The sequence below is a fragment of the Pisolithus orientalis genome, assembly GCF_024613125.1.
Source record: "Pisolithus orientalis strain OTSU chromosome Unknown F5J12scaffold_23, whole genome shotgun sequence".
Classification (NCBI taxonomy): domain Eukaryota; kingdom Fungi; phylum Basidiomycota; class Agaricomycetes; order Boletales; family Pisolithaceae; genus Pisolithus; species Pisolithus orientalis.
In genome coordinates, this window is record NW_026260804.1 from 252,406 (window position 1) to 278,331 (window position 25,926).

The 25,926-nt window shown below is 50.0% G+C and overlaps 12 protein-coding genes and 3 non-coding genes across 15 annotated transcripts; 9 read left to right on the top strand and 6 right to left on the bottom strand.

Annotated features, from left to right (window-relative positions):
* Positions 1-111: 111 nt before the first annotated feature.
* Positions 112-1,173, bottom strand: F5J12DRAFT_843223 (uncharacterized protein). Its single transcript, XM_051746197.1, has one exon. It carries the CDS (start codon positions 789-791, stop codon positions 522-524), a length of 270 nt encoding a protein of 89 aa, XP_051598280.1. The 5' UTR covers positions 792-1,173; the 3' UTR covers positions 112-521.
* On the bottom strand, positions 1,174-2,972 carry F5J12DRAFT_843226 (P-loop containing nucleoside triphosphate hydrolase protein). Its single transcript, XM_051746198.1, has 7 exons — positions 2,803-2,972; positions 2,633-2,752; positions 1,972-2,583; positions 1,808-1,917; positions 1,666-1,759; positions 1,312-1,610; positions 1,174-1,258 (listed from the first exon to the last, which is right to left on the bottom strand). The coding sequence occupies exons 1-6, from the start codon at positions 2,951-2,953 to the stop codon at positions 1,489-1,491; spliced, it is 1,209 nt and encodes a 402-aa protein (XP_051598281.1). The 5' UTR covers positions 2,954-2,972; the 3' UTR covers positions 1,174-1,258; positions 1,312-1,488.
* Positions 2,973-3,903: 931 nt separating this feature from the next.
* F5J12DRAFT_723513 (uncharacterized protein) lies at positions 3,904-4,690 on the bottom strand (the record flags this gene model as incomplete). Its single annotated transcript, XM_051741458.1, has 5 exons — positions 3,904-4,069; positions 4,125-4,252; positions 4,312-4,345; positions 4,398-4,507; positions 4,562-4,690. The coding sequence occupies 5 exons, from the start codon at positions 4,688-4,690 to the stop codon at positions 3,904-3,906; spliced, it is 567 nt and encodes a 188-aa protein (XP_051598282.1).
* A 628-nt stretch (positions 4,691-5,318) lies between these two features.
* On the top strand, positions 5,319-7,663 carry F5J12DRAFT_843232 (uncharacterized protein). The gene is made up of 13 exons (XM_051746199.1): positions 5,319-5,702; positions 5,765-5,785; positions 5,843-5,907; positions 5,967-6,044; positions 6,088-6,198; positions 6,252-6,295; positions 6,347-6,524; positions 6,578-6,611; positions 6,658-6,800; positions 6,860-6,940; positions 6,990-7,052; positions 7,108-7,205; positions 7,263-7,663. The coding sequence occupies exons 1-13, from the start codon at positions 5,390-5,392 to the stop codon at positions 7,387-7,389; spliced, it is 1,356 nt and encodes a 451-aa protein (XP_051598283.1). The 5' UTR covers positions 5,319-5,389; the 3' UTR covers positions 7,390-7,663.
* A 27-nt stretch (positions 7,664-7,690) lies between these two features.
* Positions 7,691-10,051, bottom strand: F5J12DRAFT_843238 (uncharacterized protein). Its single transcript, XM_051746200.1, has 3 exons — positions 9,771-10,051; positions 9,528-9,710; positions 7,691-9,447 (listed from the first exon to the last, which is right to left on the bottom strand). Exons 2-3 carry the CDS (start codon positions 9,700-9,702, stop codon positions 8,039-8,041), a joined length of 1,584 nt encoding a protein of 527 aa, XP_051598284.1. The 5' UTR covers positions 9,703-9,710; positions 9,771-10,051; the 3' UTR covers positions 7,691-8,038.
* A 77-nt stretch (positions 10,052-10,128) lies between these two features.
* F5J12DRAFT_t142 lies at positions 10,129-10,201 on the top strand. The gene has a single exon. It is a non-coding gene; the product is annotated as a tRNA-Val (tRNA).
* A 528-nt stretch (positions 10,202-10,729) lies between these two features.
* F5J12DRAFT_843242 (uncharacterized protein) lies at positions 10,730-12,146 on the top strand. The gene is made up of 3 exons (XM_051746201.1): positions 10,730-11,235; positions 11,283-11,541; positions 11,597-12,146. Exons 1-3 carry the CDS (start codon positions 10,886-10,888, stop codon positions 11,999-12,001), a joined length of 1,014 nt encoding a protein of 337 aa, XP_051598285.1. The 5' UTR covers positions 10,730-10,885; the 3' UTR covers positions 12,002-12,146.
* On the top strand, positions 12,125-14,289 carry F5J12DRAFT_843247 (uncharacterized protein). The gene is made up of 6 exons (XM_051746202.1): positions 12,125-12,471; positions 12,523-12,609; positions 12,663-12,741; positions 12,790-13,503; positions 13,560-13,987; positions 14,039-14,289. Exons 1-6 carry the CDS (start codon positions 12,293-12,295, stop codon positions 14,172-14,174), a joined length of 1,623 nt encoding a protein of 540 aa, XP_051598286.1. The 5' UTR covers positions 12,125-12,292; the 3' UTR covers positions 14,175-14,289.
* Positions 14,290-14,375: 86 nt separating this feature from the next.
* F5J12DRAFT_t143 lies at positions 14,376-14,448 on the top strand. The gene has a single exon. It is a non-coding gene; the product is annotated as a tRNA-Val (tRNA).
* Positions 14,409-16,376, top strand: F5J12DRAFT_843251 (glycosyltransferase family 4 protein). The gene is made up of 10 exons (XM_051746203.1): positions 14,409-14,482; positions 14,540-14,566; positions 14,621-14,711; positions 14,762-15,129; positions 15,185-15,336; positions 15,391-15,498; positions 15,552-15,658; positions 15,721-15,889; positions 15,942-16,122; positions 16,172-16,376. Exons 2-10 carry the CDS (start codon positions 14,541-14,543, stop codon positions 16,344-16,346), a joined length of 1,377 nt encoding a protein of 458 aa, XP_051598287.1. The 5' UTR covers positions 14,409-14,482; position 14,540; the 3' UTR covers positions 16,347-16,376.
* A 30-nt stretch (positions 16,377-16,406) lies between these two features.
* F5J12DRAFT_238565 (uncharacterized protein) lies at positions 16,407-18,740 on the bottom strand. Its single transcript, XM_051738535.1, has 6 exons — positions 18,012-18,740; positions 17,870-17,958; positions 17,611-17,820; positions 17,495-17,563; positions 17,388-17,447; positions 16,407-17,337 (listed from the first exon to the last, which is right to left on the bottom strand). The coding sequence occupies exons 1-6, from the start codon at positions 18,565-18,567 to the stop codon at positions 16,468-16,470; spliced, it is 1,854 nt and encodes a 617-aa protein (XP_051598288.1). The 5' UTR covers positions 18,568-18,740; the 3' UTR covers positions 16,407-16,467.
* Positions 18,741-19,706: 966 nt separating this feature from the next.
* Positions 19,707-20,321, bottom strand: F5J12DRAFT_704723 (uncharacterized protein; the record flags this gene model as incomplete). The annotated part of the gene is made up of 1 exon (XM_051740553.1): positions 19,707-20,321. A coding segment is annotated over one exon (615 nt), but the record flags the coding sequence as incomplete, so codon positions are not given.
* Positions 20,322-20,466: 145 nt separating this feature from the next.
* Positions 20,467-21,772, top strand: F5J12DRAFT_843281 (UNC-50). Its single transcript, XM_051746204.1, has 8 exons — positions 20,467-20,655; positions 20,706-20,761; positions 20,816-20,841; positions 20,900-20,965; positions 21,016-21,136; positions 21,193-21,402; positions 21,459-21,499; positions 21,555-21,772. Exons 1-8 carry the CDS (start codon positions 20,542-20,544, stop codon positions 21,680-21,682), a joined length of 762 nt encoding a protein of 253 aa, XP_051598290.1. The 5' UTR covers positions 20,467-20,541; the 3' UTR covers positions 21,683-21,772.
* F5J12DRAFT_238747 (Metallo-dependent phosphatase-like protein) lies at positions 21,744-24,482 on the top strand. Its single transcript, XM_051738537.1, has 12 exons — positions 21,744-22,057; positions 22,116-22,320; positions 22,377-22,402; positions 22,455-22,553; positions 22,606-22,717; positions 22,777-22,922; positions 22,969-23,108; positions 23,165-23,242; positions 23,291-23,511; positions 23,562-23,739; positions 23,796-23,915; positions 23,965-24,482. Exons 1-12 carry the CDS (start codon positions 21,917-21,919, stop codon positions 24,365-24,367), a joined length of 1,869 nt encoding a protein of 622 aa, XP_051598291.1. The 5' UTR covers positions 21,744-21,916; the 3' UTR covers positions 24,368-24,482.
* Positions 24,483-25,829: 1,347 nt separating this feature from the next.
* On the top strand, positions 25,830-25,913 carry F5J12DRAFT_t144. The gene has a single exon. It is a non-coding gene; the product is annotated as a tRNA-Ala (tRNA).
* The last annotated feature ends 13 nt before the right edge of the window (positions 25,914-25,926 follow it).

Consider the following 25,926-nt stretch of genomic DNA (forward strand, 5'->3'; position numbering starts at 1 on the left):
GCTAGGGTACAAGATAGCTGCCAGGAAACAATTCCCATGCTTTTTCAAGGTACTTTTTGAATCCGCATGTAAGCGAGTACGAGCCACGTCCAGGACAACATTATTCAAAGCCTCATATTCAATGATGGCAGCGGTGCATGTGTCCTGTGGAAGCCTTTCACCACAGACGACCCCAATGACTTCCCCACAAAGACGGCCCGCGCAGGAATGTTCCCTATCTGCTATCGACTATAGATAGCTCCGGGTTTGGCGCCCCAGTAATAGTTCCCACTCCAGCAATAGGCGTTAGATGAATGAATAAAGAGATACAGATACACGTGTGCCTTTGCCCACCAGACCCGACTCTGCTTTTATGCCTTGACTGTTCTCAGCTATAACAGTCAAGCTGAACCTCATGAATCCAATCATCCAATCCTGGACGGCTATTTTCCTTGACAAATCATGTCCGAAACGGGGAGACACAGGTTGTACAGGGAATATCCCCAAGGCAGGGGAAAGATATTTCATTCATCTCTGGTCGACTATGGCAACCACCGTATGCTTTTGGAGCCGTCGAGTGTGGGGCTTCGTGCGTCGCGTGGTACTATCCTGTGGTCAGCGAATTTAACGCAAACGCTGCCTATCCCAATCACTGACCATGAACTAACTGTTTCAAGAAACCGGAGGCATCGATGGGGCGGCTGCACGCAAATTAGTAGCTGAGGAAGCATGCTGATGGGGTGCTCGGTACCAGATACAAGCCAGCAACGCAACACCCCGGCGATTGCCAACAAGGCATCGATAGCAACCATGCGGTCAGGGCTGCGGTGAAGACGGTAATGTTCAATCTTGCGTTATTATATCGGACTCCGTGTCCCCAGAGAGGGTAAGCTTGCCCAAAAAAAGTGAACGAACCTTGTATTTGACCTCCGGAGAAAGTCGGTGGGAAACTTGCAGATACCGATAGTTTTGATGGCTGCAGAGATAGTCTATGATTCCATTCTTAAAACGACTGTAAGTTCCACAAAGACGCTTTGGAGCTTATCGCCTCGGGCTTCCATAAGTTTGCAAAGACAAAAAAACGAAGCTGCCGTATGAATAAGATTTTTTTCCCCGACCTAAAACTCGGACGGTTCTAAGTCTGGGAACCAGCACCAGATAAAGTGAAAAATCAGGATAAGAAGAGATAATGCGAAGCGCACGCTCCAACCCTAATTTGCCTGAGGACATTTGACACTGAAAACTCGAACGAACGCGACACGGTGACCTGTTGTCACGCCTGGGCATTATTAAGCTCCTCGTACTACGAAGGTTGGGCGCTGACGAACGTACCATGACGATCCTACCGTGCTGCCACTGAGTTTTCACAAGACTGCACCCGGGGATGGAGTATCCATAGTCCCCCGATGTTTGCGACCGGCAAATCTCACTTAACTTATAGGTTCAGCCTGATAGTGAGCGAGCATGTGCTCGTTGAATGTGTCGTAAATTACAAAACCTATGATAGCATCAGGAAAACAATTTATTAACCGACATATTCCCCTCTTGGTGCTTTTTGAGAACTTTTGCAATGGCGAATTCAAAGTCCTCCTGCGTGACGTGTTGCCGACGTTCACGAAGTGCGTACATCCCTGTCACCATTGTGAGGATCAGTAGCTGCATATTTATCATACGAGCATGCCTCACCGGCTTCTGTGCATATACCACGCACCTCCGCCCCAGAGCATTGACCCATCTTTTCTGCAAGGGCTTTGAGATCAATGCCACGTTGCAACGACATCTGGACCCAGGATGAAGCGGGAAAGATTTAGAATAAACGGGAGTTTACCTTTCGGGAATGGATGCGGAGGATACTGACTCGCGCTTCAGGACCCGGTGGCGGGAACTCGATCTTTCTATCAATGCGACCCGGCCGCAGGAGTGCAGGATCCAAAATGTCTGAGATTCGATAGATTAGTGTAATTGAAATGTGACGTGAGCTAAGTCTCGAACCTATTCGATTTGTGGCCATAATAACTTTGATATTCTTTGTCGCTTCGAAGCCATCAAGTTGGTTAAGGAGTTCCAGCATGGTCCGTTGGACCTCGGAATCGCCGCCTCCTGTTCCACTCTCCCCTCGCGAACTTCCGATTGAATCAATTTCATCCATAAAAATGATACTCGGTGCGTGTTCTCTGGCCATAACGAAGAGTTCCCGAACCATCCGACTACCTTCTCCAATGTATTTCTGGACAAGCTCGGAACCCGACACACGAATGAACTTGCAGTCCGTATGATGGGCAACAGCACGAGCTAGCAACGTCTTTCCGGTTCCGGGGGGTCCGTAAAGAAGGACACCCTTGGGTTGAGCAATACCAAGCGACTCGAATAATTCCGGGTGCTTGACAGGTAACTCGATGACTTCTTTAATCTCCTTGATTTGCTTGTCAAGTCCTCCGACCATCTCATAGGTGCTGTCCGGAACCTTCTCGACCATCATAAGTGAAACTAGTGGATCGACCTTGTTCGGTAGTATCTTGTGAATCGTGTATGTGTCGGAGCGCAATGCTACGCGCGACGAAGGCGTAATCGAAGCAACATCGATATCGGAATCGAAATCCACAACTGTGTCACTAGATCAATATGAGTACGGAGACTGTGAGTTCTTGCTTACTGTATTTCCCCTCTGGTTGAACCTTGACAAGTACTTTCTTCTTGCCCATAACCTTCACTACCTCTCCCACATAGCTTCCAGGCTCGTGCAACAGCTGTAACTCTTCCCTGAGCAGTCTCACTAACCAAAGTTGAATCCACCACTTTTAACGAATGCAAAGAGCGACGTACCTCGAGCATTCAATGCATTTCGTTGCGCTTCAAGACGACGCAAGTTCTGCGTCTTCTGGTTAATAAGTAACTCCGCCGCTTCTATCTTCGCCTGGTAGTACGACTGTATCCCACCAGGGATCTTTTGCGGCGTGCGCACTGCAGCTGGCATTGGTGGTCGTTTCGTGGTAGTCGGTGCAGATACTTACGCGTCCTGGCATAGGCGTGACGTGATGTGTGACAACTTGGTCACACCACAGTTGCCAGAACGGTAAACAGTTTCCGGTGCGAGCTCTCCAACAATTCCTATCACATGCCATCAGCATCGTAATAAGGTGACAGTTTCCACATTTATTAGCTTCGGCCGTCCATCGTGGCAGTTGCATCTTCCTAACTTTCACTTTTCAATTGCAAGGCCTTTTCTTCAGGTGTGTCCCTGACATCAGTCAGCCGATATATCTGCGCAATCCGTTTGCACGTATTCATTGCAACTAGAGGTGCTTTGTTATATATACATGAATGTTCATACCTTTCAGGTTTACGGTCGCGTGAGCTTGGTGCCAAGGCACCATACGGGGACTTTGACCATTGCTTTAATACCCCTCTATCTCTGATACCTTTAAAACGTGGCAAGCTGCTGTGTATTCGTGAGTTATCTGTGATATTCTTTATCGTCCATATGAGAAACTTTCACCACTATGCGTAATAAACTCGAGGGCACGTAAACACCTTCACACCGACCTACATCATACACACTATTCACGGGAGCAACTGCAAGTCTTAGAAGCCCGTCACAATGTAGTAGGTACCGTCTACAATCGCAAGTTTATACACTTACCTTTCTAGCTTCATATAGTAGTTGAAGCTGACGGCCCCTTTATCGGGTTTTTGAAGGGTAATACAAGTCATCGCTTTTCAGGGGCAACACTAGGTTCACCAATCAAATAAAATGCCGCCCGAGAACACAACGACCCAAAGAATACATTTCAGGATAAAGGTGATACAGTACAATGGTATATGATAATGCAAACTCAAAACATGGACCTTGCCCCCAAGTACCACTGATCGCGATAATGCAATCATATATCGATGCCCGTCAGGATGGTAGGCACGACAGCACTGTCACATGCCATACTTTCTTTTCAGCGCAGCCCACGAAAGCGCTGCTGTGCGATGACACTTCACAAAGTGATTCATGTCATGCTCCGGAACTCGGTTAATATCTAGACGATTCCAATATCGACATAAAGTGTAGACAATGTCGTGGGCATCGCGTTCAGAGCCACGACTAAGCGCGAATGGATCAACCTATTATATAACTTAGGAAATGAAAATAATCTTACATTGCCCATGCTTTGAGCTTGTCTCGGACAAATTCCGACAGAGTCAGGAAAGGAATTCCCTTCAGACTCATGGTTGTGGAGCCATCTAGCCGTCGCGGTCCATGCTCTCCTGCAGGCAATATCTCAATCTACACGTGCACAAGTGAGCGCAGTACACAAAGATATGTCCTGACGAGCTTGCCTCGACTGCAGGTATCAGTCTACGATATGTAGCATGCAACCTAGACGGTTGAAATAAGGTCGGTAGTTGGGTGAAAGGACGTGGAAACCTACCGGTTGCTCCACGGCGAGTTGGTAATGGTGAAATGATCGCTTCCTGCTAAGGCCTGGCGTACCCGACCAAAAGGATGCGACGAACCGCCATCCACGATACAGTATATTTCCTACGCGATTTCAGATGAAGTTCGACTGGACCAAAGGACGTGGGTTCTACTGACATCACAGCGGGGGCTATCCGATACTATCGCGGTGAGAATGCTTCCGTGAAAAGCGTGAGGTATAGAGTGAGAGCGGAGCAACTGAGAAAGAGCGTTCGCTGCCTCGAGAAGTCTGTGAGTGTCGGCCATGGCGAGATGGGGGGAATTATCACAGGGGATTACGAGGACGGGTCAGGCCCAGAGCATGCTATGACATAAAATAGTTGACATTGAAGGAAGAGAAAAGGCCTGTGAGCATGTATGTAATAGTTCCGTGACCCATGAGCCAGAGCATATGCAGGAACTGATCCTCTGCCGCCGCATCTGATCATCCCAAGGAGCTCGTCGTTACCGAGGTCGGATTTGTCCGATCCGATCGCTAAAACCAGCGAGCTTACCCCCAAACACGATGATCGCTGGTGGACAAACATCTCCCCGGCCGAGGGGATCCAGGTTTTCTGAAAAGAACAGTACCAGATCTAATATAATGGCGTTTACATGTCGGGTGGCATCGGAAGGAACTCTCAAAGGATGGTGAGAGTACCTAAAAGTATATAGTTCAAGTTGCTAAGACAGACTATGTAAAAAAAAAGGCCCCTCTGACCCGAGGTGTGCACATCTGACTTATTAGTACTTGTATACCCCGTGGACGGAGTGCGGGGTGACACTGTTTCCAGTCACGCGTCACACGTGAGCTTGGTTCTTCGTGCGTGTCACAAGATTTCCCTATTTCAAATAGGAACAAAACCGTTTGTTTTCCGTCGGAATTGCGAGATTGTTGCGAAAACGTGAATTTGTCCTCGCGGGAAAACCAAAAACGGCTATCTGTTTTTCTGCCCCTCACCGTGAATGCAGACTGTTCTGCGACGCTTGCATGTCAGGGATGTGATGCCATTGGCTGGTCTCAACTGCTTTCGAAGATGCTGCATACGGTCTTTCTCCTCCCTCGCACTTGTACACCGTTCGCATCAAACAGCCTCGTCGCGGAGCCTCGTATTTCCATGCGACACCCCTCGCCTCGCATCATGGAAAGCGCTGTTGAAGCTGAAGCCTAACCTATCGAGTCCCGAGGGAATCCCTGACAATGAAGAGGAAGTAGCCAAGGCTGCCATTTTAGAAAAGGTCATGAAGGGGAGGCTCTCGACGGATCTCATGTTGCGCTGTATGATGCCTTCTCCTAGCGCTGTTCGCTAGACAGGCTTATGATTGCTGACATATTTGTAGGTACTATCCTTGATAATGACGGTGACTCGTGTCAATACTATCCCCATTTCCCTTGCTTATATGTCCCTTTGGACATAGGCGCTGTTAAGAGCATCTCCGGGCAGTTCAAAAGATCAGACTTATGCAATGAACATCGGTTAAACGTAAGAAACATGCACTCTGTGTCACACATCATATTGTTGTTGCTAACGTTGCCATCAAGCCTCGTGACCTCCGCAAAATTGATTCACGAATACCCAACCTCGTCCCCACCATCTTAATCCGCAAAGAGGCCATTCTTGTAAGACACGTTTTCCCGCATTTTTCCTTGCCTAATAGCACAGATAAACGTATTGCATATTCGAGCCCTAGTTAAGGCGGATACTGTCGTCCTGTTCGACACCTATGGCTCCAACGATTCCAGACTCCATTCCGCCTTCCTATATCACCTTGAGGTAAGCTGGATTTTAGCAGCTTGAACCAGGCAATTTTCCCATTGTTTGCCAAGCACAACCTCAAGGCCCGTGGTGGTGGTTCTCCCTACGAGTTCAGGTGGGCTTATATGGTTCACGCTTCCTTCATTCCAACTGTTGGATTCAATAGAGCAATCGAATCCATCCTTCTATCTGTCCTGAGTGCTCTTGAAGCCGAAATGGTTTTTATTCGTAACCTTGTTGGAGGGCTTTTAGCGGAGCTCGAAGATGACATAAACCATGACAAGTTTAAACGATTGCTTCATTACTCCAGACGTCTTGCCAGCTTCAAAAATCGCGCCAGACTCGTACGTGTGTGATGAACACTAGTCCGCGTAGAGTTGTATATTAATCGGAGCAGGTGCAAGACGCCCTCGAAGAAGTTTTGGAACAAGGTCGGCGACCCCGCCCTTCTCAATATGTATTTGTAACCAGTTCTAGATGATGATCTAAATGCAATGTACTTGACGGACAAGAAAAAGGGTATCGCCCGGCAAAACCACGAGCACGACGAATTGGAAGTTCTTCTGGAATTCTTCTCGAAACAAGTCGAAGAGATTGTCAACGAAGCAGAGAATATCGAGGTCTGGTTGCCAACGGGAACCCCTGAAATTATATTAAAGTGGCTTATCTTTACCAATAGAGCAACGTTCAATCTACGCAGGAAATCGTGGAGCTTATCTTGGACTCTAATCGCAATGCGCTCCTGGCGTTAGATCTTAAGGTAAGATTTTGCGGGTGCAACTAGGAGATCTCTTTAACCAACTACTCAGGTTTCCATTTTGACCATGGGTCTTGGCAGCGGGGCCCTTGTCGCGGGATTATTCGGGATGAATGTACGCTCCTCCATGTGACCGCTCTATTTTATTAGCAACTAACTTAACCTCGAAGCTGCAAAGCCACCTGGAAGAAATGCCTTATGCATTCGTGGCGATGACTGTTGTTTCAGCTGCTATTGCGGCTTTCGCAGCTTGGGGAGGGCTATGGAGGTAGTATATTGATACATGGGTAAATAATGATTTCCACTAACAAAGTGCTTATCTTAGACTTGCCAAGATACGGAAAGTGGGACTCACAAGTTCTCAAACGGCGAAGCGTGGAAGTGATCCAAAAAGTCGGGCGCCCTGGATACCTCTACCCCTACGCCGTCGAAATTTCAATGGTTGGTCGTGAGCCACTTTGCAAAATTGGACCTCCTTTGTGCCCGTGTCCTATACCCGGAAGTTTAATTCTAGACAGCAATGAATTTCTCGTAAATTGTAGGATCATTGTCGTGCAATCCTCTGTCCTTATCATTATGTCCTACTTCCCGACTATAGCCATACGTTTATTCTTGTCCATAGCAATTATCTGACCGTCGGGCTAAACTTATCACCACCCGATATCATAACTGATCGTCTCCGTGGATCCGTTGATATCCCCCTTGTGATATGAAAATTTATCACCCAAATTTACTGTTTCAACAGGATTGCATGTATTATTGCGCAGTCAACCTGTAAAATCCTTATGGAGAGGAATGCTACATGAAAAGTACCTAGGCTACGTAGACGGTGAAATGACGTCCAGACATGTTGCGAGTATCAAGTATAGAAACACATAGTCAATTTACAACGAAACTGTTCAAGCCTGTCCGAATTGAAAATTAAGATAACGCATTGCGGACGAGTTGGGGGTGGAACGCCGACACTTCGCGTAGTGGAGTTCCATTGATAGATAACTCATCGGCGTGAACTTCTGGTTCCGCGTAGTATCGTGGCCACGCTGCAGACTATCTCGGGCATCACCGGTAGGTGATATAGCTCAGCGCCTCTCAGCGCATGGCCTACTCCTTTGGGGGTGGAGGCAAATCTGGGATTAAATAATGTACAGGACGACCGGGCCCCAGGCTAGGTAAGCGCGATACGTCAGATATGGCCCTCGATGACATGGTCTCGGCACTGTTGGACGCAGAGAAATCTTCCCCGGATGGGGCAGTAGAACGGGAATCATTCACTTGGCCACCAAGCGCGTCATCCAATTCCGACAGATCGTAATGCGGGACAGGCTTCCGTGGCGTACGATGCGTAGCAGAACCGCTGGTTGATGCGGAACGGGTAACGGACACCTCTCCCGACCCTGCAGCATGATTTGATGTTCGTCCGATGGGAGACGTAGGTGAACGTTCAAGAGCGGCCGGAGCTATGATCGGCATCGACAGACGCTCAGTACGCAAATTCATGGAGTTTCCCATTGATGACCGGATTCGCTGTGCCTGTTGTTCAAGAGCGGTGTTGGGAGTCCGCGCGGATGTTGTGCGAGAGCGAGATCTGTCGACGGCACTTCCCAGCGTCTGGATCGAGTGAATGGATGCATGACGGACGTGCGACACTGGTGCGTCGTGTGCATCGATCGCACTCATCCCAGGGGGAGAATGAGAATAGGTTGAGTGTGTTCTCTCACTCTCGCCCGCCTCAACAGCAAGATCGTCAGAATCCCCAAGGGGACCAGTATTAGATGCTTTACTGCCAGTGACGCTTTCCCCCATCCTTGAAGTAGAGTCCGTGTGCCCATGGTAGTGACGATTTGCGAAATCATTGCTTCTATGCTTCATGCTCGAAGCGTTTGAAGTGAGCGAACTCCATCTTCCCACGTTTCGCACCGAAAACCCTCCTAGGATTGGTGACCTTTTGCGGCGACGCAACCATATGGCAAAGGCAACAATAAGTGAGACTCCGACCAAGGCACCTATGACCGACCCCACGATAACACCTGTTTTCTTGTCATTGGATGATGTTAAATTAGACACAGGGCTGGGAGTGGCTGATGGAGATGCAGTCGAAGTACTCGTCAGGCAGGATGTGTTTGAGCCGTCCGAGATATAGAATGGAGAAGACAAGGCAGTCAACGAGCCCACTATGCCTCGTATCTCGTACCAGCCTTGTGTCAAATTTACGGAGGCCCATGTCCACGTCCCGGTTTGGGCAGTGACGTTAGCAAGCGTCTGAAGGACCGTAGTGCCAGCAGAGTTCTGTCTCCGCGCAAGGCTGGCTACCTTAGAAGGATTTTGGTTAACACCAATGTTGGTGACTGCCAACACGAGATACGATTCGTTGCCACCATAATGCCATGTAATTGGTGCAGAAGCGCATGTTGTCATGTTTTGGATGGCATTAAAAGTGAGATTGGCTGGAGAGGACGACGGCGACGGAGAGCTAGTTGAAGATGTAGGGCTGACCGAGGTGGTAGTCATGGCTAAGGATGGGGACGAGGTAGCGTTGGCCTAGAGTAAGTGAACGGGTTCGCACGGAAGATGGAAACGATTGGACTCTCACTAGACACTGAAGTTGCTTTAGAAGACGAGTGTGAACTGGAAACTGGTCCAGGGCCGGTAGAGACGGCCAGAACGTGCCGAACCTCGTGCACACGTGCCGGGACCACTAGGGCTGAGGCCACAGTAATGGCCAGACACTGCCAAAGAATTAGAGCCAGCACTGACTGCGGGCGCATGTTTTCCCCTGCGAAATAACAAGGTCTCCATAATGGATGAGTTGGACCAATCAAATCACAACACTTACCTTGTACTTAGATCTCAAATGCCGAAGGCTGCATGCGGTATCACCGGATAAACCAGAATACTACGCGTCTAAGCTGCAAGGATGGTAGCGGGTCGATAAAGGGATTGGCAGACAGCCGTGAGACTCGAAGGCCAGCTGATATCTAATCGTCACGGGAACAGCTCGAAATCGATTGCAATTCTGTGTGCAAGTTGTGGCCCAAGACTCCCGTGATGCCAACAGATCCGGTCCCAGCTGAGAAACTTATGCCGGACACCGCACAGGCAACGAGAATACCTGTGCACAGTACCGCCGCAAAAAGAAGACAAGGAGGTTCGCGGAGCAGATCGTCAAACGTCAACAATCCCAGAATGTTGTCGGTTCAATGGTCTAGTGGTTATGATTTCTGTCTTACACACAGAAGGTCCTGAGTTCGACCCTCAGTTGAACCAATTCTTTTTTGACCGTCAAAAGCATATCCCTTGTCACAGTACGTAGCCTCCGTTGAAATGATGCTATGGAGAGCAAAAGGCATCATTCTTTTGACATTTGTCCCCGCCTTCCCATCTGGAATCTCGGAATCTCACAGCAAGGTTGTGGTACCTCGTGCTCACGATCATGAGGTTGTGTTCGATGTAGTCCTAAGTTCCGGTATTTCAAATCTTCCGAATCACAACGAACCGAAGAACCAGCGAATCCTGATGCCGGACTACGGTGCCTGCCATATACGACGAAGTGCCATAGCCAGTAGAACACTCCTCGTATGCCATATTCAGCGATAGATATCAGCAGCAGTCGGGTGCCCAAGCCGGTGTGTCGCCCAGATGGGATTCCTCACAAATGGTGACGGATTCAAACGTCCCACGCGATTGGACGTCCAAGCAGAATTTGCAAACTTTCTGAAGGCGGAACGCGGTGATATTCCTGGAGGCCCGAGGGTATACAAGCTGGTTGAATGTCTCAATCTGGTTGGGACAGCCAGTTTGTCAACCTGTTCCACAACGGGCCGGTACAGTACACAATGTCTGAATCGAGGTGACTGTGATGTATCTTACGAAAACGTTTTTTTGGCAGTTTGTGATGGGTGGCACGTCGGACTTCTCGTTGCCATCCGAAGTCCGACCCATCGTGTCCTTATGCCTGCCAGTTCGAACGGAGAAGCTGTTCTGTACGTGCTGGGATTGCTAGGATCGTGGTTCTACGTATCTCGAGATCATCCCTCAAAACATGTCGCTCATCGCCTGCTGCTCTTGGCAGTGTCGTTGCATTCGATTCACATCCTTTGTCAGATTCTGCTACATCGCCCACCTAACTTGTTTAGACGCTTGAACGTACCGCTCAATGTCCCCGTGGATCAATTAAGACTGCTGCTGTCGATGGAAGCCGGTATTGACTGGCAGCGCCAGAGTGCAGCCACCATACCAAAGGACGTCGAGTTGTTGCTCAATCGTCTTGCTGTTCATGGCAGCAGGAGCTTGTTCACAAGGTGTGCACAGAGTCTAGTAGAACGCCACTGCCCCTCATACTCCATAGATTCGGTCAACTTCCCATGCAGTTGTGTCAATTCTGTTCCTCCGTGGGGGACTATGTGCTATTCGATTTGTCCTTCATACTTGTCCAGTATCTGCAGACTGCCACTCTGTCGCTACTGCTTACCACTGCTACGAACAGCCGTGAACACTTACGAAGCACCGCGCTTGGTATATTAATCTGTGCTTTTCTAGCAGAAGGATACGCCATGACCTATGCCAGTGACGTGCCGTTGTCCAACGATGCCCAATATGCCTTCATGGTATGCTTCTTCGCTTCCACCTGTTTTGGAAGCACCTAACGAATGTCTATAATAGTGGCATGAAAACCTTTTCCTCATACGGCACATACTGTTCCTTGCTCTTCCTCTGCTCGTGCTAGTCTTACCACCGGTCCATGGGGTCGATCCCCCTTCAACATATTTTGCGCCCGCATTAGCACACCTAGAACGCGCGCTCCCCAGAGCCCATCTCCTTAGGTACACCCAAGAGGCTGTCTTGCATCATCCTCGGCTCCGCAATCTTGCTCTCCGTTGGTGGTCACAACAGGCGGTGGAGGGCGCAGCCGCGATGGCAGATGAGACCGTGCAGAGGACTGCCGACAAACTTGGATTTGGATACACAAGACAGGAGTCACCAGAGGGAGGTGACGGGAAACTGAGAGTTCATGCAAAGAAAGTCGTAGAGTCGTTGAAGGGTTTGCTTACGACTCCGCCGAACTAGGTGATCGAGTTGTTACCTGTTACAGGTTGTGAGCACTGGATTGTCCATGTCAACCGACTGAGTAATGTATGTCGCATCTATTTCATTACCGAACGGTTTGGCTCTGGTGGGATGTGTGTACATACAAAACCAAGTGTATCTGCGCACGTGCTTGGCCGAATCTTGGCTTTCCTTGTGGGAGCCACCCGCGTTAGCGATCTTAGACTAAACAAAGGATCCCACCACGTTCTTTACTTCTTACTTCTACCAGTCTCCCCTTAATACACTCTTTAGACATCACGATTGCAAACTATGGTCGACACAGTGGGTGCTGTTACACCTACGATGCCAGAGGACGTGGTCGTCGACGACGATGCTCCAGGGCCAGCCATTTCCGTCTCCGATTCTGGCGATACTGGGGACGTTGGAAGGCTTAGGATGATTGTACAGCTCGTCAAGAAGTCTTTGGGTGTGAAAGACATTGCTGCAATGTGGGTGTCGTGCCTTCTCCGCATCCCCAACCACTGAGCATGAGCCACCAGGCGCCTCTCCTTACCCGCGTCCTTGCTCGAGCCTTTGCCAAACCTGGAATATTGGCATTACCTGGATAGACCTGATTTGTTTGCAGCGTATGTCGGTCCGTAGAGCTCGGCTTAGAGCGCGTCCTCTGACTTCCGACCAGGATTAATGACCATGATGATCCCTTTGAGCGCATGGTTGCTGTGGTGCGGTTCACATTCACAAAGGATCTCAAGTTCATTGTAAGTATCTACCCTTTCCGACCAGTATACTAAATAGCCTCTCTGCAGCACGGCAAAGTATGCAAACCTTATAATTCTGTTCTCGGAGAGCACTTCCGTTCGCACTGGGACGTGCCTCCGGTCCAATATTCCTCCGACCCTGCCAAGCACCCCATTTTGAGAACTCATGCCACGCATACACACTCAGCACCCGCCTCAACCACGGCACTTCCCTTCGAGACGGTCAGCGTCAAGAGCGGACACAGCGAGAACAGTTTCAAGAGCATTCGCAGCGGCCTCAGCCTACTTTCCAAAATTAAGCCAGGCTTTTCCACAACTCTTACCCCCGAAGAGCCCGTGGTCGATGAAGCGCTCTCCGGTTCCATGTCGAATCTCTCCTTGGGGTCGGGTGAGGCCCGCAGCTCTGATCACATCCGTGTGGCATACCTGACGGAGCAGGTATCGCACCATCCGCCCGTGTCTGCTTACTATGCGTCATGCCCTGCACGGTCTATCGAAATGAAGGGAATTGACCAGATATCTTCCAGGGTATCAGGTACTGCCTTACGTGTCACACCTGGTTCATTCAACAAGGGCATCTTCATTGATATCACCGGTGGCACCGGAGAGGGAGAGAGATACCACGTCACGCATCCTGTGGCAAGCGTCAATGGAATTCTTAGAGGAAACTTTTACATCACAGTAGCGGATTCAACCATCATTACATGCACTGGAGGAAATGGCAAGCAGCGGCTAAGGGCAGTAATTGAGTATAAAGACGAGGTAAGCTGGCGTCTACCGCGTTGATTGAACATGTCTGATCTCGGCTACCCGTTCAGTCGTGGATTGGAAAGGCCCACTTCCTTGTCGAAGGTGTGATACATACATACGATGAAGGTGACACGGAATTCGAGCAGTGGACCAAAGTTAAGCACGTACCACAGTCGTACGTTCTTGCCCATTTTGATGGGTGCTGGAGGGGCCAAATTCGCTGGCGGCGGATGGACTCAGCATCTGGGTCTCGCTCAAGTGTCTCACTGTCAATCACTTCGGAGTATGAAACCCTGGTGGATCTCTCGGCTCTGCAAGTCGTGCCGAAGGTTGTTCGTCCTCTTGAGAAGCAGCTACCCAACGAGTCTCGGAAATTGTGGGATAATGTCACTTCAAGGCTGCTTAACAAGGAGTACAGTGATGCGACAAAGCATAAACTGGTCATCGAGCAGAGACAGCGCGACGAAGCAAGTGAACGCAAGCGTAAGGGCCAGGAGTAAGCTTCAAGGCTATCTCTTTTCTTCTGTGTGGATTGACGCGAAACCAGGTTTATCCCGCATTACTTTGAGAAGGACATAAGTTCCGGTGTCCCAGTCTTGACTGCCGAGGGTCGGAAAGCTTTGGAAGAGGAGCTCCGGGAATCTTGCCATACAGAACAGGATCAGGGGCGGGACGCGTCGTAGGGGGTTGCAGCGTCTGATGTCGATTCATGGTTTTAACTATCTTGTTACTATTTCTGTTGGATATCACGAACTCCTCCAATATATTCTGATCTCATGACCATTTGTGCTAAGCTCGGTATCAACTCGTACATTGCATAGTACCGAGCTAAAGGGGCTTGGAAATGCCGATTATGGTGTGCGAGTGGAATATGTACCTTTGCCAGTTCGGTGGTCTAATGGTTATGATTTCTGTCTCACACACAGAAGGCTCCGAGTTCGATCCTCGGCCGGACTAGTTTTCTTTTTTCGTCCCTCGTGACTCTTCCAAGGTTCGTGGACTCCCGGCTGCTACTGAATCGCATTCCTTACATTGTGGGCTCCATAAGCATGGAGGATGGAGCACTTTCTATTGCGTGTGTCCCATAAATAACTGGTTAATGCAGAACGAACTTGATGCAGGATCCCAGGATGGTGTCGGATTTCTTCCACCCCAACGTGGGTGGAGTAGAAAATCATATATTTATGCTAAGTGCAAACCTCATCCGCAGAGGACACAAAGCACGCTAAGTTACTCGTCGGTCGTGCATGCCACTCATCACAACTTGCAGGTCATAGTAATCACACACAGCCATCCTCCTGACCGTGTCGGAATTCGCTGGCTGCTGCCTTCTTTGAAAGTATACCACATCCCGTTCCCGACGATCGCCTCCTCCGCCACCCTACCAAACTACTTCACGTTTCTTCCGTACTTCCGTACCATCACTGTGCGGGAACACATAAACTTGGTTCATGCACATGCTAGTTTGTCTTCCCTTGGTCAGGAAGCTATTCTACATTCCCATTTTTTCGGCGTGCGCACCGTGTTTACCGACCATAGTTTGTTCGGTTTCGAAGATGCAGCGAGCATACTGACTAACAAGTTGCTGGCGGCTGCTTTGAAGAATGTTGACGCTGTAATTTGTGTTTCGCATACTGGGTGAGCTTGGTACGGTGTGCTGAAGGGGGGTAATGCTCATACAAAAAAATTCTAGTCGAGAAAATACTGTCTTGCGCGGTCAGCTGTTTGAGACGTCAGAGGATAATCCTTCGGTGTCGGCAGTGCGTCCCAGCGTGTATACGATTCCAAATGCCTTGGTCGCCGAGCAGTTTACTCCATCTCCGCAACCACGGCCAACCGACACCAGTGAGTCCTCGCTGTGCTCTGAAAATACGTGTACCGGCGCTTAGACGAAGGTAGTCAACATCGTGGTACTCTCGCGACTTGCATACAGGAAAGGCATTGATCTTCTTGTGGCCACTGCACCTCGTGTGTGTGCGGCCTTCCCGAACGTCAAGTTCATCGTAGGTATGAAATGAGCATGAACTTATGCATTAACTGAGATTTTGACCAACCGACAGGTGGGGACGGCCCAAAATTGAACGACCTGCTTCAAGTAAGAGAACGCCATTTACTGCAGGAAAGAATAGAGCTCCTCGGGTCCGTTCGGCACCGTGATGTGCGAGACGTACGTGGAAAGTTTTAAACGCACCCGCCATCCAGCAAATGTGCCTTACCTTCCCGTGAAAGGTCCTTACTCGTGGTTCAATATTCTTGAATACGTCGCTGACAGAATCGTTTGGGATCGCCATCCTCGAAGCCGCATGCACAGGTCTTTACGTCGTCTCCACTCGCGTTGGCGGTGTACCTGAAATCTTACCCGAGGACATGATCTCTTTCGCTTATCCAGACGAGGACGGTATGTCACACATTGCGGTCTCAGCAACACAACGATGCTGATGGTTTGATAGATGTGTTTCGGGCTGTCTCCGAAGCTATCCAAATCATTTCCGAAGGAAAACACAATCCCCAGGAAGCACATGAACGAGTGAAGGGGTTCTATGATTGGATGCAAGTCGCTGAGCGCACAGAAAGGGTCTACCAAGGTGTAATGCAGTCCGAGCAGATCGATTTTTGCACTCGGATACAACGGTGAGTACCATGTGTGATTGGAGGAGCATCAACTTAGTGGTCACTGCAGTACAATGTCGCTTGGACCGTTTGCTGGGCCAATTTATACGGTAATTTTACTTGTGGATTGCCTATTTTTCATGATTCTCGAATGGTTAATGCCGAGAGAGGATTTGGATCATGTGCATGTGCATTGGAAACCAGAGATATTCTCGGAGCTTGCTCGAAAATCCACTCTGAGTTAGGAGTATCATTATGGACACTAGCAAGCAGGATGAATAAACTAAATCATACTGGGATAATGAGTCGATAAAAGAAAGACAATAATATGCAAGGATAAGGTGGCGCCTACGACACATCAACAACTCATTGAGAAAATTTAGATTTCCTTGACTTCATGCTCCGCCTCCTGGCACGCTTCTGGTTGTCGGATCCGTCACCATCATGATCTATCAGCGTACCGCCAGACATCATCTCTCGGTCTCTCTTCGTAGGCACGATTGTCGACCTCTCACCACCACCAGGGGCTAGGCGGTCCAAGAGGGACCCACCACGACCTGGACTAACATGGGTAACTTCGGATGGACGGCCAGGTAGCTGCAAAGGCGGTTGTAGTCTACGCCCGCCTCTGGATGACTCTGTTTGGCTGTCGGCTTTGTCACGGCGGGGCGGTCTGCCAGAATGCGATCGCGGTACGTCTACTTGAGGTCTTGGTGGAAGTCCATGATGAAGTAGGAGAGCGCGCTCGGGGTGCATGACAGGTCCCCTCTCCGCGCGATCTCCAAACCGGGTGGTGTCCATCGTCGGAAGCGGCTGAACGACGTAATGATCCCCCTGGGCATCTTGAAACTCTTTGGTACGCTCCGGGACATATGTGTCCATTGTACGCCTTCTATGCGCCAGCGTTGGAGCGGGGACATCGCGTTTTTGGTTTATTCGTCCCCCTCCTTCGTCAAGTTGCTCGGGCATGTGTGGAGGGGGGGAACGGGTAAAGGTAGTAGGGGAGCGCACTTTATCGGAGACATAAACGTGGGCGCCGGTATCGGCGTGCCGAGACAGACCACCCTGGGTGTCAGGCCTCTCTATACGCAAGATCGACGACTCTCTAGACGTAGGTGGCGGCGTTGCACGAGAAGCATCATCAGGAGGGTGATAAAATGATCGGGGGCTCTCCGGGGAGGCATCTCGGCGTGTACCGTTAGAAGCGTCCCTGTTAATGGGAGGCCCGAATCTGGTCTACGCCTTTTGCATTAGCAGACGGGATGGTATGACTGGCAAAGACCTACCTTCACAAGTCGCGTGGATGCGATAGGAGATGTGGCAGACGGCTCATTAGCTGCTAACTGCTGCATACGGTCAATGTAATAAACGTCGGGAACGCAGCAAAACGTACAAGTGCAGCTGTTGGGGGGCGTCGTTGTTCGACGTTCTGCGGACCAGTCATATCAACATCAGAGGCGGGCTGATGATGACTAAGCAAAAGTACGAAAGGGAGGGAAAACAGCGCACCCGCAGTCCTTCTCTAGCAGCAGAGCGTGCAAGGTTGCTCAGCGGTTCCGCATTGCTCGTAGAAATAACAGGGGGTCGTGTATTCTGCGACGGGGCCGAAGCATTGAACTTGATTCGTGAACCGATCGGTATGTTATTCGTCCCAGACAGACGCACACCTGGCGCGGTCGGTGGAAGGCGTGTGCTAGTTTGAGAATATGTACAATCCCTCTAAACGGATACCGTTAGGGCCCGGACGATGCATTATCTGAAGACTAACCACCGGATGGTGACCATCCTCATCCTTCGCGGGGGCTGAACGAACAGTAGCGGAAGACTCGGGGTGGGGATGTTCAGGGAAGGGAGGCCCTAGCAGACTTGGATAAGCGAACAGTGTAATGGCGATCGATGCAGGGAACAACCTCTCCGTTGCCCAGGCTCAATCGATTCCTTCCCGGACCTTGGGTTCCGTTCGGTGCGATTTTTGAGTTCGTCCCCCGCCAGTGGCAGCCGCGCAGGGTACCTTGTCAGGTCAGAAGGCCTATGCTGAGCGTCATCAATATCCATGCTGTCAGAATCACGCTCCCGCGATATAGAAGACTCATTCGGAGCGTAGGAATCAATAACCTGCGCGGCTTTCCCTCGAGACTTGCCACGGCGAGAATTGTGAGGAGGGTCACGTTCAATACGATCAGGACTGTCATCTTTCTTGGGTGGTAGTGAAGTCCGGCCGCGCGTTGACACGGGTTGTGATGAGTGATAATCGGAAAGCATGATATCGTTTTCTGTGTGAGCAGTCCTTGGACCGCGCTCGTGCATTGAGTTACCCAGCATGTCACCAGCAGACGTGCGGGCAGGACGACTAGTACCATCCGAAGTCTGTCTTGAACCCTCCCGGTAGATGGCACTCTGGGGAGGCAATGGCGGCCGCCTATGTGAGCCTGAGGGTAAACACGCAGGCATAATAGACGTGTGCATAGAGGCCGGTCGACGTTGGCATGAGGACGGCTGTCATGATGTCTGGAAGATACGTACGTTGTACTTCCGCCGCGATGGGCACAGAGGAGCTCCCTCGCGTATCCGGCAAGGATCTAGGGGCAGAAGGGGGTCCTCTAACCGGAATGTCGTCGGCGGGAGAGCGACGTAAGGTGGAGGTGTCATCGTGTGACTGCTGTAGAATGCTGTTGCGGCTGGTAGTTTGTGTTTGGTCAGCTCGTGGAATAGCAGACTGCGAGAAGCGGTTGTTGTGTCTGGATGCAGATGGGTCGGATGGCGGTTGCGCGGATTTACTCGAAGAGTGCAATAACGTTGCCGAATCCTGGGAGTCACGGGTATAGATGACAGGCGAACCCGGTCCTAGACAACAAAGGATAGGGGATGGCAAAAAGAGGAAGCAGATAGAAAGGGGGAAAGGGGGAGAAAAGGGGGAAGATAGGTTTCCATGATGAGCGTCCGTGTGTCCAGGCGAGTAAGTCGGATAAAAAGGAAGAAGGGATCGTACAGCGCAACTCGACTCCCAAGGCTTCGCAAGACAGTGGCTTTATGCTCCGTCCTCCACCTCGGGAGGAGCTTTGGCGCCCGGGAGCAGTGGAAATATGGAGACGAGAGGGGGAGGGAGTTGATAACGTACTTAGAGCTGCTGACTTGTCTGCATCCTCTGGATGACGACGATCGAGATTTGGAGGTGCAGCCGAGTCGTGATGCCTGCGTTCACGAGAGCGAGGTTCGACGGTCATATCACTTGCAATCCAGACGCGGTCTTCGGAAGACAGCGCAGAGAGCGCTGGTGCTTCACGAAGCACACTTTGCGCATCGCTACGGACAGGTGAGGGGGGTCGGCGCGAGGACAGCCCTCTTTCACTATCACGGGTGCGAGACGGCATAAGCGAGCGATCGTTTTGCCTGTTCAGAGCCTGATAGGAATCACCAGAGTGAGTTTGACCAGATCTATCATCACGCCGACCGTTTTCTCCTGGACGGTAGTGACGGTCCTCATAAGACATATCACCGCCATCCGAGCGACCTGTACGTGAGGGCACGTCACCATTTCTGCTTGAAACACCCCTATCAAGAGGAACTTCAGAGCGATAAGCTTGGTCGCGGAATGAAGTACTGCCGGGCTGAGTCCAAGTAGACTCTTGCGTTCTGCTATTGTAATAGTAGACTTCACCGGTACTTCGGGACAATTTGACCTCCCACCCTGGGGGAAGCGAATCACCGTTGTCATGAGCGTGTGCTTTTTGACCGACACCGTCTCTCTTGTTGCGTTCAGTGAGACTAGCCATGGCTGTAGCTTCAAAGGTGGAAGGGTGAGAAGGATGGACGAACGGCATAATTGTCACCAAAGGCTTTGGAGGCAAAGCATGGGTCAGCTTTCCAATTGGGCGCGAAAGAGCAGAAGACGGTCGGAGAGCACCCTCGTCTGCCTCCTTATCCGACTGCTGATATTTGGACGGGGTATCTGCGCGCGCTGGGTCAGACTTGCTCGGGAGATTTGCCTTCGCCTGGGCCGCTGGGGCGTCTTGCTTTCCTGGTGGTTCCGTGGCCGTCAAAGGAGTCTGAGGGCGACTTGTGCGTTGAGGAACACGAGACTGGTGAGCCAAAAACTCGTCCTCCTCGTCGCCACCTAGCGACACCGCATCTTCCTCTGCTGCGAAACTACCTTGCTCGCCTAATGCTACCCGCTCCTCCTCTTCGTTCCCCCAATCCAGGACTTCTGTCTCGTCTGCCATGTCAAACACGTACCAACGGGTGGAGAATAAAAGGTGTCGCCGAGGGGGAGTTTTTGACGTGAAGTGAGGCCGAAGGTGCGCCGACCTAAATTTTGAACTCCGATCTCTCCTCAGACTGTCGTCCTTATGGTACACTACTAAATTACCAGGCATCAGCGTCCATCTGTCCAAAGTGTCCAGCCCACGCACTCTTTTTCGACGTCCAAGAATCAATGCAGACATGCCGGTCCTTCCCCTAACCTCGCCTTCTTATCCTAATCATAGCATGGCCTCAACCCCAGTCTCGAGTCGTGTCCCTTTGATATTCCGGAGACTACATAGATTCCAGCAAATGGTAGGAGAAATCCCATCGAGTCTATCGCGGGAACTTAGCGTCCTCGTTAGGACTTCGAACTCGCTCTGTGGCAGCTGTCTTACCTATGCCTCGCACCGAAGAGAGTGTAAGCCGTCGATGGCTACCTATTAGTCGACCATTGCAATTGACAGTGCAATAGCTACCGCAATGTATACTACCACAAGCGTGAGCGTGCATCGTTACCGCAAAATTACTGGTTCAAAGTAACAAATACTCTCTGCAGAGACGAAAAATACCTGGGCTCGGGACGACCCTGCGATATTGGTCCTCCTTTTTGGATGTCTGTTTGGTAAGGGTATATGGATGACCTGCGTGATCGTTTACAACCCTGGTCCCTAGTCGTTGCGCTGGCGTGGTCCACGGCGTATTCTTACACCGTCTTTGACGCCGTAAAGCTAGGCTTTATTATGATCTTACGAGACTTTCTTCTTGTTGGTGTGGTAATGGCAACCGTGATACGGTGAGGATGTGAACGTCTATTGGAAGTGCTGCGCTCACGATGGGTTGATTTCCCAGGTTGTTTGCAAACAGAGTGCTTTTGTCCCCGACCTCTCATTCGTCCCCAACGGACATGTCTGTGGAATGGGCTTACACGTTTGATGTCCACACCAACGCATTCTTTCCACTCTTTCTGACTCTTTACGTGGCACAACTGCTTCTGCTACCCGTCATTCTGAGGGATAGATGGGTATGCCTGCTAGTCGGTAACACATTGTATCTCGCAGGGTACGTTTCCGTACTATGTAATTCGCGTTCATGCGCATCCTCATCCCTTCTTTCAGATTCGCCCAGTACATCTACGGTGTTTATCTCGGACTTAGTGGTGAGTTGCACTCCACGCCTGTCGCCCATTCGCTGGTAACGGATGTTAACTCTAGCTTTACCATTCCTGATACGTGCTGAGATTCTGCTCTCGCCGCTGCTGCCGCTGTTTGCGAGCTATGTGGTCTCTCTTCTCGGCTTCAATGTCGCGAGTCACGTTTTGCAAGCATATTTTACTTCGTAGTCCCGAGACCGCTGTACGCTACTGTCCATAGAAACTTTTATTCCATTCGTATTGTTGTGCGCTAGTACTTGCTATCTTTGGACGCTGGCCCTTAACCTTACCAGCAAGCCCTGGATCGACTCGTCGCCAAATTACATACAAAAAGCCTGAAACTCATCTTTATCCATCGCCCCCATCCCGCGTGCCCTAGTCGTCGCTGTTCGCGTTTCCTGTCTCACTTAGATTCTTTCGATCATGGTGCATATCCCCCAGGCTCGAGTCGACAGGGCGATCGAGCAGATTCAGCACAGGCGGCGACCTTCAACCATCGATTTTTCGCAGCACGTCCTAGAAGATGGAAGCACAGTCAGTACCCAAGAACGTGTCGTTAAAGATGTATGCCTATGCTCTCAATCCTCACTGCTTGTAGGATGGCTAACACAGGGTCGCCCAGGTCCAAGCTCCGGCGATGTTGATGCCCACCAGTGCCCAATTCTTTTCGCGACAAGATCCCAGCAAACCAGATATTGCGTACCTCAAAAACCATTTCTACCGGGAGGGTCGTCTGAGCGACGATCAGGCGCTGTGGATCATTGAGAAGGCGACGGCGTTATTGCGCGTCGAGCCAAATGTGCTGCACGTAGATGCCCCAATCACAGGTCAGTAGCACGAGTGGATACGACGTGGTTGGACTAACCCCATCTATGCGATCCAGTCTGTGGCGACGTCCATGGACAATATGTATGTGTGAACCTCTCCTTTTCTTGGTATGCTGAACAATACTGGGGTGTAGTATGATCTCATGAAATTATTCGAAGTCGGAGGTCCTCCTGCCGATACAAGATATCTTTTCCTGGGGGACTATGTTGACCGAGGGTACTTCAGCATTGAGGCAAGTCTCCGCTCGTCGATCTCTCTGCGCGGAATTGACTTTTTTTTCCCAGTGTGTCTTGTATCTCTGGTCACTAAAAATATGGTACCCCGATACCCTCTTTCTCCTGCGCGGCAACCATGAGTGTCGGCATCTGACCGATTACTTTACCTTCAAGCTTGAGTGTGCGATGCTTTGTATATTATCGTTGCTTTCCCTATGGACTCACTCGGTGTGTCAACAGGCAAACATAAGTACAGCGAACGTGTCTATGAAGCGTGCATGGAGTCTTTTTGCGCCCTTCCTCTTGCTGCGATCATGAATAAGCAGTTTCTGTGCATACACGGCGGCCTCTCCCCTGAACTAAACACCCTTGACGACATACGGGCGGTATGCGTGCTCCGCGATGCTCTCTTTGCATGCTCATATTTTTCAGATTGACCGTTTCCGCGAGCCACCTACTAACGGGCTCATGTGTGACATCTTATGGTCAGATCCCGTCGAGGACTTTGGGCAAGAGAAGACAAACGAGAGCTTCCTTCACAACCACGTCAGGGGTTGCTCTTACTTCTTCACGTGGGCCACCGTAGTTCACCCGGAGATAACTGGCACTAAGTTTGTGTGGTGTATAGATATCAAGCTGCATGTCAATTCTTGGAGCGCAATAACTTGTTGTCCATTATCCGTGCTCACGAGGCTCAGGATGCAGGGTTTGTATTGTATAGCATCTGGTATTCGTCGCTCATAACTCTATCTAGATACCGCATGTACCGCAAGACCAAAACTACTGGTTTCCCTTCGGTCATAACGATTTTCTCTGCTCCAAATTACCTGGATGTGTATAACAACAAGGCAGCTGTTTTGAAGTACGAGAGCAATGTCATGAACATTCGTCAGTTCAACTGCACGCCTCATCCTTATTGGTTGCCAAATTTCATGGACGTCTTTACATGGAGCTTGCCTTTCGTAGGCGAAAAAAGTACGTAATAAACGGCTTTTTGTAGCCTACGTACTAAAGAATGTTGTCAGTCACCGACATGCTGGTTGCTGTCCTGAACACCTGTTCCAAGGAGGAACTCGAAGAATCCGATGAAGAAAGTCTACCGTCACCCGTGGCCCCAGTGGACGACACTGTCGAGCGGAGGAAAGTCATCAAGAATAAGATCCTTGCTGTTGGACGGATGGCACGGGTATTTGCGCTTCTGCGGTAAGTTGCTTACCCTCGACATTGCTGGCTCGTGGTTAACATAGAAACGCCAACAGCGAGGAATCCGAGAAGGTTTCCGAGTTGAAGAGTATTTCTGGTTCCGGAAAATTGCCCTTCGGAACCCTCGCACTGGGTACGGAAGGCATCAAAGAAGCTATCACAGGATTTGAGGACGCGTACGTTGTCTTACGCCAAAGGACTTGCGTTAGGCTGACATACTTGAAGACGGAAATCTGACATCGAAAACGAACGGTTGCCACCCGAACTGTTCGACGCCGAAGAAGCTAAGGCATACCTCGCACAAGCACAAAGCATGTCCGCCTCCGAGACAGTCGAAGAGAATACAACCGAAGGGACAATCGACCCATCCCACTCATCTATCTCTTTACCTTCATCAGGAAGTCTGTCCAGCCTCACTGGTCCGTCCTCAACGGGTTCACAAATATCACCGTCGCGTATGCCATTCCGTGGCAGACACGGCCGCCAAGCGAGTCTCGGTACAACAATGACGAGTCCGTCAACGAGAAGGAGGAGCTTGGAAAGTACTATTTCCATGATCCAGGAAGCACTGGATGGGAAAGATTCCGAACTTTCAAACCAATACGGGAGTAGAAACGAAGGGACTTAGCCAACGAACTGGCTAACGTACGTCTACCGGGCATACCCTTACAGTGTATTCTTTACTTTCAAGCTTTTTGGCCTGCATGGAGGTGTGTGCAGTGGAAAGATATTTAATTAACAGCGGATCAAGTTACGATTGTCTGTACACTATGTGTAAGTAATGAGCGGCCCTGTCTCGATGCCGTCGTTACCGGGCTCGCAAACTGTTCGCAAGCTCGCCGATTCCCCTACCAAACAATGAGCAAAATGGTTCAATATCAAGAGAAAATAGGCTCAGGTAGAAATGTGTCCTTCATGAAAATCGGACATATGCTTGTATATATAGACATCCTTGGAAAAGAGTTGAAGCCAGCACTCACCTCAGAGTTGCAAACTGTAACCCGAATGCGCACCTTGTCGATGACCTGGAAGAGTTGTACGTAAGTTGATGGAGAAACGAACGATCACAGAAAGTCAGTTGGTGATGCATGTTACGAGTAAAGGATCACTGGAAACCGTCACCAACTCGTTTGGGAAAATATCATCATGGAAAGACTGAGGAAAGTAATGGGATAGAACGCTCACCTCGTAGTAAATCTTCTGCAGTACCACAGGACAGATGAAAGACTGAGTAATGGCTGTACGGAGTCAACTTATTAGCCTGGTATCAAAATAAAGTTTATGCTCTTTTTCTTTTCTTTTTCAAACTCAGCTTGTGGCTGAGCTTCAATCAAATCGTATATGAGCATCGTCCCATTTCATAGTGAACAGCTACTTCGCCCTCCTCTGCAAGTGAGTCACTCTTTTCTGGTTTTGCAATGGTGTACAGGGCAAAGCTTCCCTTTCATCAGTATGACGAGTTCTTGAATCAGTTCTGCTTCCGAAAGAGAGACGATCTCTTGTGGACAACTCTATACCAAACTTTTTATTCTGACTTTTCTATCCCCATTTCGTGAACGTGTACTAACTGTTACTCGTCCGCAGGCTTATTATCGGAGGCTAACGACAATTAATTCGTACCCAATGGTAAGTTTCATAGCACTGTTCATTGTTACCTCCGTGGTGATGAAACTATAAGTTCATCCATTCTTTGAGTTTACTTGTGTGCTGCGCCTTTGGTAGGGTCGGTTCTTGCTGCTGTGGGAACTCTGACGTTTCTACCTCGTTTTGAGGTAGTTGCGTCGATTCTTCCAAGGGTCGCGTCGCGAGGAACATGAAAATATTGGCTTTTCTGATCATTGATAATTCTGCCGCCTCTTGGAAATAATGCTGACGATCCTTAGGTCATTCATGGGCTCTTCGACGCGCCCGAGGCTGCAACTTTTAGCTGTTAGTGGGACTTACCGGTCGGGTGTCTTGTCATCCGCGGTGATATATATGTACACAGTACTAGTCATCAATCATGATAGAAGTGATGTCTGCGTGGTGGTTGGTTGGCGAGTTTGCAGCTGAATCGGTTTATTTCTTTCCATGGGAAGGATTCTTTCGTCGGGCATATGGTGTAGCTGGTTATCACATCCGCTTAGCATTGAGCTGATTGCGGGGGGTCTCCGGTTCGAGTCCGGATTTGTCCACATTTTTTGATCT

Coding starts and splice junctions, on each gene's coding strand:
- F5J12DRAFT_843281 (XM_051746204.1), top strand. CDS start 20,542: ATGCCGGTCCTTCCCCTAACCTCGCCTTCTTATCCTAATCATAGCATG. Junction 20,966..21,015: donor CCTTTTTGGATGTCTGTTTG/GTAAGGGTATAT, acceptor CCTGGTCCCTAG/TCGTTGCGCTGGCGTGGTCC. Junction 21,403..21,458: donor AACACATTGTATCTCGCAGG/GTACGTTTCCGT, acceptor CCCTTCTTTCAG/ATTCGCCCAGTACATCTACG.
- F5J12DRAFT_843242 (XM_051746201.1), top strand. CDS start 10,886: ATGCCTGCCAGTTCGAACGGAGAAGCTGTTCTGTACGTGCTGGGATTG. Junction 11,236..11,282: donor AGCAGGAGCTTGTTCACAAG/GTGTGCACAGAG, acceptor CATACTCCATAG/ATTCGGTCAACTTCCCATGC. Junction 11,542..11,596: donor ATGCCCAATATGCCTTCATG/GTATGCTTCTTC, acceptor TGTCTATAATAG/TGGCATGAAAACCTTTTCCT.
- F5J12DRAFT_843238 (XM_051746200.1), bottom strand. CDS start 9,702: ATGCGCCCGCAGTCAGTGCTGGCTCTAATTCTTTGGCAGTGTCTGGCC. Junction 9,448..9,527: donor TAAAGCAACTTCAGTGTCTA/GTGAGAGTCCAA, acceptor CCCCATCCTTAG/CCATGACTACCACCTCGGTC.
- F5J12DRAFT_238565 (XM_051738535.1), bottom strand. CDS start 18,567: ATGCACACGTCTATTATGCCTGCGTGTTTACCCTCAGGCTCACATAGG. Junction 17,448..17,494: donor GCCCCCCAACAGCTGCACTT/GTACGTTTTGCT, acceptor GACCGTATGCAG/CAGTTAGCAGCTAATGAGCC. Junction 17,338..17,387: donor CATCCACGCGACTTGTGAAG/GTAGGTCTTTGC, acceptor CAAAAGGCGTAG/ACCAGATTCGGGCCTCCCAT.
- F5J12DRAFT_843223 (XM_051746197.1), bottom strand. CDS start 791: ATGGTTGCTATCGATGCCTTGTTGGCAATCGCCGGGGTGTTGCGTTGC.
- F5J12DRAFT_843251 (XM_051746203.1), top strand. CDS start 14,541: ATGGAGGATGGAGCACTTTCTATTGC. Junction 15,659..15,720: donor GGCACCGTGATGTGCGAGAC/GTACGTGGAAAG, acceptor TTCCCGTGAAAG/GTCCTTACTCGTGGTTCAAT. Junction 16,123..16,171: donor TTTTGCACTCGGATACAACG/GTGAGTACCATG, acceptor TGGTCACTGCAG/TACAATGTCGCTTGGACCGT.
- F5J12DRAFT_238747 (XM_051738537.1), top strand. CDS start 21,917: ATGGTGCATATCCCCCAGGCTCGAGTCGACAGGGCGATCGAGCAGATT. Junction 22,403..22,454: donor GCGACGTCCATGGACAATAT/GTATGTGTGAAC, acceptor ACTGGGGTGTAG/TATGATCTCATGAAATTATT. Junction 22,554..22,605: donor GAGGGTACTTCAGCATTGAG/GCAAGTCTCCGC, acceptor TTTTTTTCCCAG/TGTGTCTTGTATCTCTGGTC.
- F5J12DRAFT_843226 (XM_051746198.1), bottom strand. CDS start 2,953: ATGCCAGCTGCAGTGCGCACGCCGCAAAAGATCCCTGGTGGGATACAG. Junction 2,753..2,802: donor AAATGCATTGAATGCTCGAG/GTACGTCGCTCT, acceptor AACTTTGGTTAG/TGAGACTGCTCAGGGAAGAG. Junction 2,584..2,632: donor TCAACCAGAGGGGAAATACA/GTAAGCAAGAAC, acceptor CTAGTGACACAG/TTGTGGATTTCGATTCCGAT.
- F5J12DRAFT_843247 (XM_051746202.1), top strand. CDS start 12,293: ATGGTCGACACAGTGGGTGCTGTTACACCTACGATGCCAGAGGACGTG. Junction 12,610..12,662: donor AGACCTGATTTGTTTGCAGC/GTATGTCGGTCC, acceptor ACTTCCGACCAG/GATTAATGACCATGATGATC. Junction 13,988..14,038: donor CGCAAGCGTAAGGGCCAGGA/GTAAGCTTCAAG, acceptor ACGCGAAACCAG/GTTTATCCCGCATTACTTTG.
- F5J12DRAFT_843232 (XM_051746199.1), top strand. CDS start 5,390: ATGCAGACTGTTCTGCGACGCTTGCATGTCAGGGATGTGATGCCATTG. Junction 6,199..6,251: donor CCTTCCTATATCACCTTGAG/GTAAGCTGGATT, acceptor TTGTTTGCCAAG/CACAACCTCAAGGCCCGTGG. Junction 6,525..6,577: donor TCAAAAATCGCGCCAGACTC/GTACGTGTGTGA, acceptor TAATCGGAGCAG/GTGCAAGACGCCCTCGAAGA.